This window comes from Panulirus ornatus, chromosome 27, assembly GCF_036320965.1.
Source record: "Panulirus ornatus isolate Po-2019 chromosome 27, ASM3632096v1, whole genome shotgun sequence".
In the NCBI taxonomy this organism is placed as follows: Eukaryota; Metazoa; Arthropoda; class Malacostraca; order Decapoda; family Palinuridae; genus Panulirus; species Panulirus ornatus.
In genome coordinates this window covers 18334117-18346616 of record NC_092250.1, presented here as the reverse complement: position 1 = coordinate 18346616, position 12500 = coordinate 18334117, and the positions used below count along the sequence as shown (strand labels likewise).

General features: G+C 41.3%; 1 protein-coding gene across 1 annotated transcript in view; it reads right to left on the bottom strand.

Moving 5' to 3' along the window:
* Positions 1-12500, bottom strand: part of LOC139757628 (putative neural-cadherin 2) — a 298685-nt gene that overhangs the window by 48533 nt on the left and 237652 nt on the right. Inside the window, 1 exon segment of the mRNA XM_071678287.1 lies at positions 9267-9382. Coding sequence (XP_071534388.1) covers positions 9267-9382 — 116 coding nt within the window.

Genomic DNA, 12500 nt, shown 5'->3' with positions numbered 1-12500 from the left:
TATAGCTATCATACTTACCATACTGTAGAAAGTATAGCTATCATACTTACCATACTGTAGAGAGTATAGCTATCATACTTACCATACTGTAGAAAGTATAGCTATCATACTTACCATACTGTAGAAAGTATAGCTATCATACTTACCATACTGTAGAAAGTATAGCTATCATACTTACCATACTGTAGAAAGTATAGCTATCATACTTACCATACTGTAGAGAGTATAGCTATCATACTTACCATACTGTAGAAAGTATAGCTATCATACTTACCATACTGTAGAAAGTATAGCTATCATACTTACCATACTGTAGAGAGTATAGCTATCATACTTACCATACTGTAGAGAGTATAGCTATCATACTTACCATACTGTAGAAAGTATAGCTATCATACTTACCATACTGTAGAGAGTATAGCTATCATACTTACCATACTGTAGAGAGTATAGCTATCATACTTACCATACTGTAGAGAGTATAGCTATCATACTTACCATACTGTAGAGAGTATAGCTATCATACTTACCATACTGTAGAAAGTATAGCTATCATACTTACCATACTGTAGAGAGTATAGCTATCATACTTACCATACTGTAGAAAGTATAGCTATCATACTTACCATACTGTAGAAAGTATAGCTATCATACTTACCATACTGTAGAAAGTATAGCTATCATACTTACCATACTGTAGAAAGTATAGCTATCATACTTACCATACTGTAGAAAGTATAGCTATCATACTTACCATACTGTAGAAAGTATAGCTATCATACTTACCATACTGTAGAAAGTATAGCTATCATACTTACCATACTGTAGAGAGTATAGCTATCATACTTACCATACTGTAGAAAGTATAGCTATCATACTTACCATACTGTAGAGAGTATAGCTATCATACTTACCATACTGTAGAAAGTATAGCTATCATACTTACCATACTGTAGAAAGTATAGCTATCATACTTACCATACTGTAGAGAGTATAGCTATCATACTTACCATACTGTAGAGAGTATAGCTATCATACTTACCATACTGTAGAGAGTATAGCTATCATACTTACCATACTGTAGAGAGTATAGCTATCATACTTACCATACTGTAGAGAGTATAGCTATCATACTTACCATACTGTAGAAAGTATAGCTATCATACTTACCATACTGTAGAGAGTATAGCTATCATACTTACCATACTGTAGAAAGTATAGCTATCATACTTACCATACTGTAGAGAGTATAGCTATCATACTTACCATACTGTAGAAAGTATAGCTATCATACTTACCATACTGTAGAGAGTATAGCTATCATACTTACCATACTGTAGAAAGTATAGCTATCATACTTACCATACTGTAGAAAGTATAGCTATCATACTTACCATACTGTAGAGAGTATAGCTATCATACTTACCATACTGTAGAGAGTATAGCTATCATACTTACCATACTGTAGAGAGTATAGCTATCATACTTACCATACTGTAGAGAGTATAGCTATCATACTTACCATACTGTAGAGAGTATAGCTATCATACTTACCATACTGTAGAGAGTATAGCTATCATACTTACCATACTGTAGAGAGTATAGCTATCATACTTACCATACTGTAGAAAGTATAGCTATCATACTTACCATACTGTAGAAAGTATAGCTATCATACTTACCATACTGTAGAAAGTATAGCTATCATACTTACCATACTGTAGAGAGTATAGCTATCATACTTACCATACTGTAGAAAGTATAGCTATCATACTTACCATACTGTAGAAAGTATAGCTATCATACTTACCATACTGTAGAAAGTATAGCTATCATACTTACCATACTGTAGAAAGTATAGCTATCATACTTACCATACTGTAGAAAGTATAGCTATCATACTTACCATACTGTAGAAAGTATAGCTATCATACTTACCATACTGTAGAAAGTATAGCTATCATACTTACCATACTGTAGAAAGTATAGCTATCATACTTACCATACTGTAGAGAGTATAGCTATCATACTTACCATACTGTAGAAAGTATAGCTATCATACTTACCATACTGTAGAGAGTATAGCTATCATACTTACCATACTGTAGAGAGTATAGCTATCATACTTACCATACTGTAGAAAGTATAGCTATCATACTTACCATACTGTAGAGAGTATAGCTATCATACTTACCATACTGTAGAAAGTATAGCTATCATACTTACCATACTGTAGAAAGTATAGCTATCATACTTACCATACTGTAGAAAGTATAGCTATCATACTTACCATACTGTAGAAAGTATAGCTATCATACTTACCATACTGTAGAAAGTATAGCTATCATACTTACCATACTGTAGAGAGTATAGCTATCATACTTACCATACTGTAGAAAGTATAGCTATCATACTTACCATACTGTAGAGAGTATAGCTATCATACTTACCATACTGTAGAGAGTATAGCTATCATACTTACCATACTGTAGAAAGTATAGCTATCATACTTACCATACTGTAGAGAGTATAGCTATCATACTTACCATACTGTAGAAAGTATAGCTATCATACTTACCATACTGTAGAGAGTATAGCTATCATACTTACCATACTGTAGAGAGTATAGCTATCATACTTACCATACTGTAGAGAGTATAGCTATCATACTTACCATACTGTAGAAAGTATAGCTATCATACTTACCATACTGTAGAGAGTATAGCTATCATACTTACCATACTGTAGAAAGTATAGCTATCATACTTACCATACTGTAGAAAGTATAGCTATCATACTTACCATACTGTAGAAAGTATAGCTATCATACTTACCATACTGTAGAGAGTATAGCTATCATACTTACCATACTGTAGAGAGTATAGCTATCATACTTACCATACTGTAGAGAGTATAGCTATCATACTTACCATACTGTAGAGAGTATAGCTATCATACTTACCATACTGTAGAGAGTATAGCTATCATACTTACCATACTGTAGAGAGTATAGCTATCATACTTACCATACTGTAGAGAGTATAGCTATCATACTTACCATACTGTAGAGAGTATAGCTATCATACTTACCATACTGTAGAGAGTATAGCTATCATACTTACCATACTGTAGAAAGTATAGCTATCATACTTACCATACTGTAGAGAGTATAGCTATCATACTTACCATACTGTAGAGAGTATAGCTATCATACTTACCATACTGTAGAGAGTATAGCTATCATACTTACCATACTGTAGAGAGTATAGCTATCATACTTACCATACTGTAGAGAGTATAGCTATCATACTTACCATACTGTAGAGAGTATAGCTATCATACTTACCATACTGTAGAAAGTATAGCTATCATACTTACCATACTGTAGAGAGTATAGCTATCATACTTACCATACTGTAGAGAGTATAGCTATCATACTTACCATACTGTAGAAAGTATAGCTATCATACTTACCATACTGTAGAGAGTATAGCTATCATACTTACCATACTGTAGAAAGTATAGCTATCATACTTACCATACTGTAGAAAGTATAGCTATCATACTTACCATACTGTAGAAAGTATAGCTATCATACTTACCATACTGTAGAAAGTATAGCTATCATACTTACCATACTGTAGAAAGTATAGCTATCATACTTACCATACTGTAGAAAGTATAGCTATCATACTTACCATACTGTAGAGAGTATAGCTATCATACTTACCATACTGTAGAGAGTATAGCTATCATACTTACCATACTGTAGAAAGTATAGCTATCATACTTACCATACTGTAGAAAGTATAGCTATCATACTTACCATACTGTAGAGAGTATAGCTATCATACTTACCATACTGTAGAAAGTATAGCTATCATACTTACCATACTGTAGAAAGTATAGCTATCATACTTACCATACTGTAGAGAGTATAGCTATCATACTTACCATACTGTAGAGAGTATAGCTATCATACTTACCATACTGTAGAGAGTATAGCTATCATACTTACCATACTGTAGAAAGTATAGCTATCATACTTACCATACTGTAGAAAGTATAGCTATCATACTTACCATACTGTAGAGAGTATAGCTATCATACTTACCATACTGTAGAAAGTATAGCTATCATACTTACCATACTGTAGAAAGTATAGCTATCATACTTACCATACTGTAGAAAGTATAGCTATCATACTTACCATACTGTAGAGAGTATAGCTATCATACTTACCATACTGTAGAGAGTATAGCTATCATACTTACCATACTGTAGAGAGTATAGCTATCATACTTACCATACTGTAGAAAGTATAGCTATCATACTTACCATACTGTAGAAAGTATAGCTATCATACTTACCATACTGTAGAGAGTATAGCTATCATACTTACCATACTGTAGAAAGTATAGCTATCATACTTACCATACTGTAGAGAGTATAGCTATCATACTTACCATACTGTAGAGAGTATAGCTATCATACTTACCATACTGTAGAAAGTATAGCTATCATACTTACCATACTGTAGAGAGTATAGCTATCATACTTACCATACTGTAGAAAGTATAGCTATCATACTTACCATACTGTAGAGAGTATAGCTATCATACTTACCATACTGTAGAGAGTATAGCTATCATACTTACCATACTGTAGAGAGTATAGCTATCATACTTACCATACTGTAGAAAGTATAGCTATCATACTTACCATACTGTAGAGAGTATAGCTATCATACTTACCATACTGTAGAAAGTATAGCTATCATACTTACCATACTGTAGAAAGTATAGCTATCATACTTACCATACTGTAGAAAGTATAGCTATCATACTTACCATACTGTAGAGAGTATAGCTATCATACTTACCATACTGTAGAGAGTATACGGTTGTGACATCTGTTTCTCTCAGTACACCGCTAAACTTTGGACCTCTCTACCCCACTGAAGTCTTCCCTAAAACCTTCGTTGTTACGGCAAGTTCTTCATCATACCCTCCTCCCTGAAAAAAAAAAAAATCCTCTTTCATTAATTCTCTTTCACTTCCTTTTATTTCAATTCTAGCCTGGCTCCCGGCCGAGGTCTTCTGTTCATCACGGAAGCCTCTGACATTAAAAATAACAGGAATAACACAGACACGTTCCCTTCCCAACATCGCTACACCGAGTAATGACATTTCAAGACGAGGGAATCATCATCAACCTCCGCCAGTGAACACTCTAGGAACTAATTAGAAAAAAAAAAGAACAAGAAAGGGGGAAAAAAAACATTACTGAGGGAGAGAATTAATACTGAGGGAGAGGGTATCATTTTTTTCTCCCTCCCTAGTAGGGGCGTGGATCAGGACAGTCTCCTTCGCGACAGTAAAGAGAAGAGGGCAGGATGGAGAGAGAGAGAGAGAGAGAGAGAGAGAGAGAGAGAGAGAGAGAGAGAGAGAGAGAGAGAATGGAGAACCATCGCGTTGGGACAATAAAACAAGTGATTCATCAACATTTGCGGCTCATTACTTCCCTCACCACCACTCGTTAGAGTCCCCTTACCCTGGCAGTCTGGCCTGCTGAACGACAGGGGTAGAGAGAGAGAGAGAGAGAGAGAGAGAGAGAGAGAGAGAGAGAGAGAGAGAGAGAGAGACCTCCCCACCCCAAACGACATTCCCACACTGAGATAAGATTACGGTACGCGGAAGCTTTCACTTAAATCACATTTTTCAACATTGTAGAAATTTCCCTTCCTGGCAAGCAGGGGCAGAACCACGCGTCTCCACTTCCTGAAGTAACTATAATCGTGTGAAGGACATTACAAAGACAAGAAGCATTTAAGGTTGTAGGTCAATGTAATTTGAAGTGAAATCTCCATTTTTGATATATGTGAAACTGGTACCATTACTGTGTACATAATTAACAGGAGAATCTATCCAGCTTTAAATCAAGTGGAATGAAAGCCTAAAACATTACATTTGGAAAATGGAAATGACACACACATTGGAGAGGACGTAATTTTAAGCTAAATAAAATAGGTAACGTGGCACAGTTATGTAATCCCTGAGGGTAATGCAATCTTATACTGACAGGACTAAGGCCTCTGGACAAGTTACTTCGTGTAAGGTATAGAAACATTTAGGTAAGAATCATGAACATATGCCAAGAACTTCCACTCGGCACTTTTAGCATAAGGACAAGCAAAAAAGAGTAAGGTCACTGAATCACCAGATACAAAACTACGGACACATTTCTGAGTCACAATGAATACGTAAACGTTGCTCCTCCTCCTCTACATTGCGTGTTAAGATTTAGTACGGCAGAGGGAGCGCTGGTATACTGCAGCCCCCCTTCCTACATCTGGCAAATACTTCATGGAACTTTCACCCGGCCTTAACAAAACATTAACAAAACATTAACAAATTACTCGCCCGGACGCCGCAAACTTCAGGCATCTAAGTTAATTACCAATTTTATTTAGCGAAGACCCACCTGAGGAGGAATTATGCGCTAACTTGATAACTAAATCGCGCTTAACTATGCGCGAACAACTGGACCCCCGAGTTCGTTACTGCTATTAGAACTCCGAGGGGTCATAATGAACTCATCTTGTGTCATAGGCTTCCGGAGTTACTGGGCTGGGTACTGCACAGCTCGCCATGTATAAAGCTTATGTATACGTATACCTACATAACGTCGTGAGTATGGTGAGGTGGAATGAACCCTGACCTTTGACGAAGAGACTGTAGACTAATCAAGAAGGAAAAGATATTGATAAGTTCCTTTGTAATATGAGATACATATAAACATTAGATCCTCCATGATTCAGATGAGGTTGTCACTGTAATTATGAACGAGTATCTCCAAGAAACGAGCGCGTTGAACGCACACGCTGGTTGAACTCACAGTAGTCGGCAACAAACAGGAGCTGGTAACTGGCGGGGGGCGTCTTCGTGTCGTCCATGACCTGGTCGTTCCCACCCTCGACGACAGGATCGACTGGGGGGATAATGACCCTCTTTAGCACGACGGGACGACGACTGCGTAAGAGGCTGCCTGGCCTCTCACCTGGCCCTGAACCCCGACTGACCTGACCCCTGAACTCTCCGTTGGGGTCGTTCCCAACGCCTCGCGCACGTTCAAGAAACATAATCGACCAGCCACACACACTACCACACTAATACCATTCTGGTCGACTGGCTCAGAGAGTACATCCCTTACCAACCCACCCAACCTCTCCTCTCTCTCTCTCTCTCTCTCTCTCTCTCTCTCTCCTTTTCAAGTTCCTTGGATAACATTTTGGTTACTGCCCCCGCACCCCCACCCGAGGCTCGGACCCGAGGCGCGCGCGCGCGCGTCTGGCTGCCACTAGTGGAGAGCGAATGCTTGGGGAACAAACCATCAAGATACCTCCTCCCTACCCTCCAACAGCTAAGCTGTGGAATTCCCTTCCCTCATTTCGTCTTTCCCTCTGCCCGTTTCTTTGAGTCAGGATGTCCACAAGCACGTGGGGAACTCAAATCAATTCATACACTCTTCTTCTCTCTTCATTTCTTCCAAATTATCCCAGGTCGCCACCTGTGTCGGCCAGATACCATCAGTTTATACGCTATAAGGATAGCGTTTGCTTAAGTGCTACACAGCTGGACAAACCAGTGATATTCTGAATTGTCAACTCAACTACATGCAGACCAACAAGTACCATCTGGAATTTCCTGGAAGACCTCCCTACTGTAAATCATGGGCACTCCTATATGCACGAACGCGACGAAAGAAAATGAAACACGATAACGGATTATACATATCGACACCTCAATATGTTTTCTCTATTGACTACACATCACAGAGCCAATGAGGTTTCTCAGCTCGATTCGCAAATCTCTCATAGAGCGCGCATCTAATCTTTATATCGGGAAAAAAGGAGGTTCAAGGTGAAGAAGAAGAAGAAGAAGAAGAAGAAGAAGAAGAAGAGGAGGAGGAGGAGGAGGAGGAGGAGGAGGAGGAGGAGGAGGAGGAGGATGAAGAAGCAGAGGAGGAAGAGGAAGGGGAAAAAATTTTGTGCAGGTTTGCGAGAACCCAAACAGAAGCAATGACCATGGAAGAATAACGTTCGAAATATATCCCAGCGACCAACCTGCTCAGCAGACGTTTACACCATCGATCAACCATGCTCAGCGAACGATGCATCGTCCAGCAACCAACTTCCCTCAGCCAATGTTTCCACCTGCAACCAGCCTCGCTCAACCAATGCCTCCACCAGCAGCCAACCTCGCTCACTCAGCCAACATTCCCACCAGCGACCAACCTCGCTCAGCCAATGTTTCCACTAGCGTGGGTCAGGAAATGCTAGCAGGGTCGAGTCCTGGTGGTGGCGGGAACCTCAAGGATTTACTGAAGGCTTAAAGAGCTTAAGCTTCATTTAGTATTACTTTCGCCACGTCTGATGTAGGCTTTTTGTCTCTCTCTCTCTCTCTCTCTCTCTCTCTCTCTCTCTCTCTCTCTCTCTCTCTCTCTCTCTCTCTCTCACTGGGTTTTTAAAAGCCACGCTCTTGACCTCATGCCTCACGGCAAAATCTCGCAGTGGGCACTTGCGTGTATTCATCTGTTTGCCTTACCATTATCTGTAAAATGCGAGCAAAGATTTCCACACTAGTGAGGCCCCAGCACGTGTGTGTGTGTGTGTGTGTGTGTGTGTGTGTAAAAAAAAAATTCAAAACTTGGCTAACAAACTGAAAAACTTTTTGCATACAGTATAACTTTTGGGAAATTTAGGTTTTATGGCTTCAAGACGACACTTCAAAAGGTCAAGGTTACATATATTGCGAATAACGCCTCGTCCAATTACCGGCACTGCTGGTGACGTAAAGGGGGACTCACCATCAACATCTGAGACTCACTATCACCATCGCAATCACTATCACCGTCAACATCAGACACTATCACAGTACCATCTTTCTCCCTCACCATCAGACGCCATCATTATCACCTCTCACCATCAGACACTATCATAGTCACCATCTCATTCTCTCTCACCATCAGACACAATCACTATCATCCCTCATCATTAGACATTATCATAGTCACCATCTCATTCTCCCTCACCATCAGACACCATCACTATCATCCCTCATCATTAGACATTATCATAGTCACCATCTCATTCTCCCTCACCATCAGAAGCCATCACTTCACCATCTCATTCTCCCTCACCATCAGACGCCATCACTATCACCCCTCACCATCAGACACCATCAACGTCACCATCGGGGACTAACCTTGTCCTGCACTTCATAGTCCAGGGCTGCGGCTAGGGTGATGACTCCCGTGTATTGGTCGATGGTGAAGAGGCCGTCCTTGTTGCCCCCTGTGATGCTGTAGCGCACTGCCTGACCTGTAGGGGGAGGAAGAAGAGGTACCCAAGTTACACCAGAGTATCGTACCTTGTTGTACCGTACTACTACCTGACCTGTAGGGGAAAGAGGCACTTAAGTTACACCAAGGTATGGTACCTTGCTGTACCGTACAGATTAGGGAAAAAGGTACATAAATAACACCACGATATGGTACGCTCCTGCACCGCAGAACCGTACTGCCCGGCCTGCGGTGAGAGGTACAAAAAGGTACCTTCCCGGACGAGGCATCTTGCTGTACCGCTGCAACATGCAAGCTGCCCCCACAAGGGTACCTCAGAGTCCGAGAACCAGAGGTCCCACTCGAACCCACCCTTCTGTCCAGCTCACCCGTGATGATGAGAGGGGGTGGGAGGGGGGGGGGGAAGACTGCCCCAAAATGAAGGGGTCAAAGACCCCCCATATACAGCTCCCCAAAAAGGGGGGCCATAGACCCCCGTAGTCTATCCAACTCACATCTCGGCTTACAGTGGCATTTCGGTTGGTGTTCTCGAAGTACACGACACATCTATCGTAAAAGTGGCGATCCGTATGGTGAGTTATCACCAGTGCTGGAGGTAATATGACCCCCCTACCCCCCCCCCCCCCCCCCGAAGAATCACCCATGGTCCGGCGGCCACCTCAGCCACACTGGGGTGCCACGAACCCCGGGTCTCCCCACGCGCCTTACTAAGGGAAACGTCAAACTCCACTTCCAGCCATCAATCCCAAACCTTAAAATTAACTTCCCAGTGATAAAAGAAGCACCAATGATCCTCCATCTCTCAACCTTCACGAAGTAAATGGCCGACCACCAGCACTCTTCCGTAGCGATTCATATAACATGCAGACGTTAATTATCATTCTTTCTTCCAGGATCATTCAATATTCTCTCTAAATGTACTGGGAAAACATAGACTGATCATCATTTACTCTTGTGTTCCGTTCGCCATCACAATTTTTGACCCTTGGTAACGCAGCGGTATAAGTAGAGTGAAATATATATCTCTTTTATTTTTCCAACAACCCGCCATTCAGCTCGAACTTAAGCCCATCAAGCGCTTCAATACGGCCAATATATTCTATTAAAACGATATAATTCGCGAGTCTTCTCTGGAGGAGGAGGAGGAGGAACATGGCAAACACCCGCGAATTAAGGTAAAGACCAGAGAACGTCCGCGTTAAGATTTGATCTGAGCCTCGTTAAGTCGGTCAATATATATTCGCTCGGGAGAGACGGCGAATCTCGGGAGGGTCGGTTGGAGATAGATCCTCGAACTGATCTCTCCAGGACAGATCTTGGCGGGGGAGAAAATATTATCCCATTAATCTGTCACGAGCTGAAAGATTCGAGGTGTTGGAGAGCGCGGAATTAAGAAGCCGAGGCAAGTGGAGGGAAGGAGGCAGACAAGAGTCTCTCTGCAACCTGCGCCTCACACAGACGGGGGTGTGGTGTGCGAGGGAAGACGAATGGTCATCCTCGCCTTGCTGCATGAACCACACACACACACACACACACAGAAACACACAGACACACACACACATACACACACAGACAAACACACACACACGCGCGCACACACACACACACACACACACACATACACCACAGACACACACACACACACACACACACACACACACACACCACAGACACACACACATACACACACACACACACACACACACACACCACAGACACACACACATACACACACACACACACACACACATATATATGATAATTTTCTTAGCCATGTATATGCAGATGTGCGACGCTACCAGACCATGGCTTAACAACCGACACTTGTAATTAAAGGCCTTGGATAAGTTGGGAGACAAAAAATGTTGAAACACCTCTTTTTTTCTCCCTTACCCTTTACGCATGTTTAATAATATCTAATTCCCCCTAATTCTCTCTCGGTTTCTGTTAGCGCTAGTTCACACATACATGAAACACTTGAAAGAGGACTTATGCTCATTTGTTATGTAGATACGGGTCGTGACGCCCTACCAATGATGCCATACTTCATCCACACGGCATACGTAAACATAGTGTTTCCCTATGTTCTCAATACCTCAATAAATATGCCATCCTTACAGACTCTGGTAACCTGATACCTGAGATTTTTTTTGGTGTTAAGTACGGGACCGCGAATTGGTGGACAAATCTGACGTGGAGATACCTGGAACGAAATCAGACACACACACACACACACACACACACACACACACACACACACACACACACACACACACACATACACACACACACACACACACACACCTACACGCATAACATTTGCTTACGCTTCAAATATTCACGTCAAATGGCCGATCCGAATATATAATATTGTCTAAACCATAACATTAAATAAAACATGCTGTGAAACTTTTTTTTTTCACATATTCAGTGGTTTAATTCTGGTAATGTCTGAATGTTCTCCATTGGGGGACATGAAGTCAGTCACTGTATTCCTCTTTATATCAGAACTATGACCTTCCATGTACACTATCAAATGCACATTTTGGCAGATATCAAAACTATCATCACTACTGGTGAAAGTGGGTACACGCTATCAGCATTACCAGTACGGTCAATTAGGCACTAGGCTACTGGGTCCGGGTGCTGTGACGACCCCCAAGCGCCCACAGATCACCCTCGTTAAAACATCAGGCGGAATTACGTAAATGGTAGTTCATCATACCTACTCAGGATGTGTTTAATACAGACCAGACTGTGATGACAGTCTAGACGTAGAGCACGTTAATATCCAGGATACACACCAATTGGAATGAGTAGTTTCTCTTTGGTCGCTTGCCACAACCCCGTTTGGCGACGCCTCTCGTCCTCGACTATGTCATTTCACTATTTCTTAACTACATGATCAAACTCGTGTGGGACAGACACCCACATGATGTCTCAGGAATACTTGCACTATCCACCACCTCACTCTCGCTGTCCAGGTCGCAAAGGCTTCAATAATAAACGAGCATGGAGCGAACTCTCCACTGAATCGGTCGGGTCTGCCCGCTGATCGCCGCCATGTTTGTTTACGAATAGCGAGCCCTGAGTAATGACGTCACAACGCCACTTACATCACGTGACTCCAGTACACA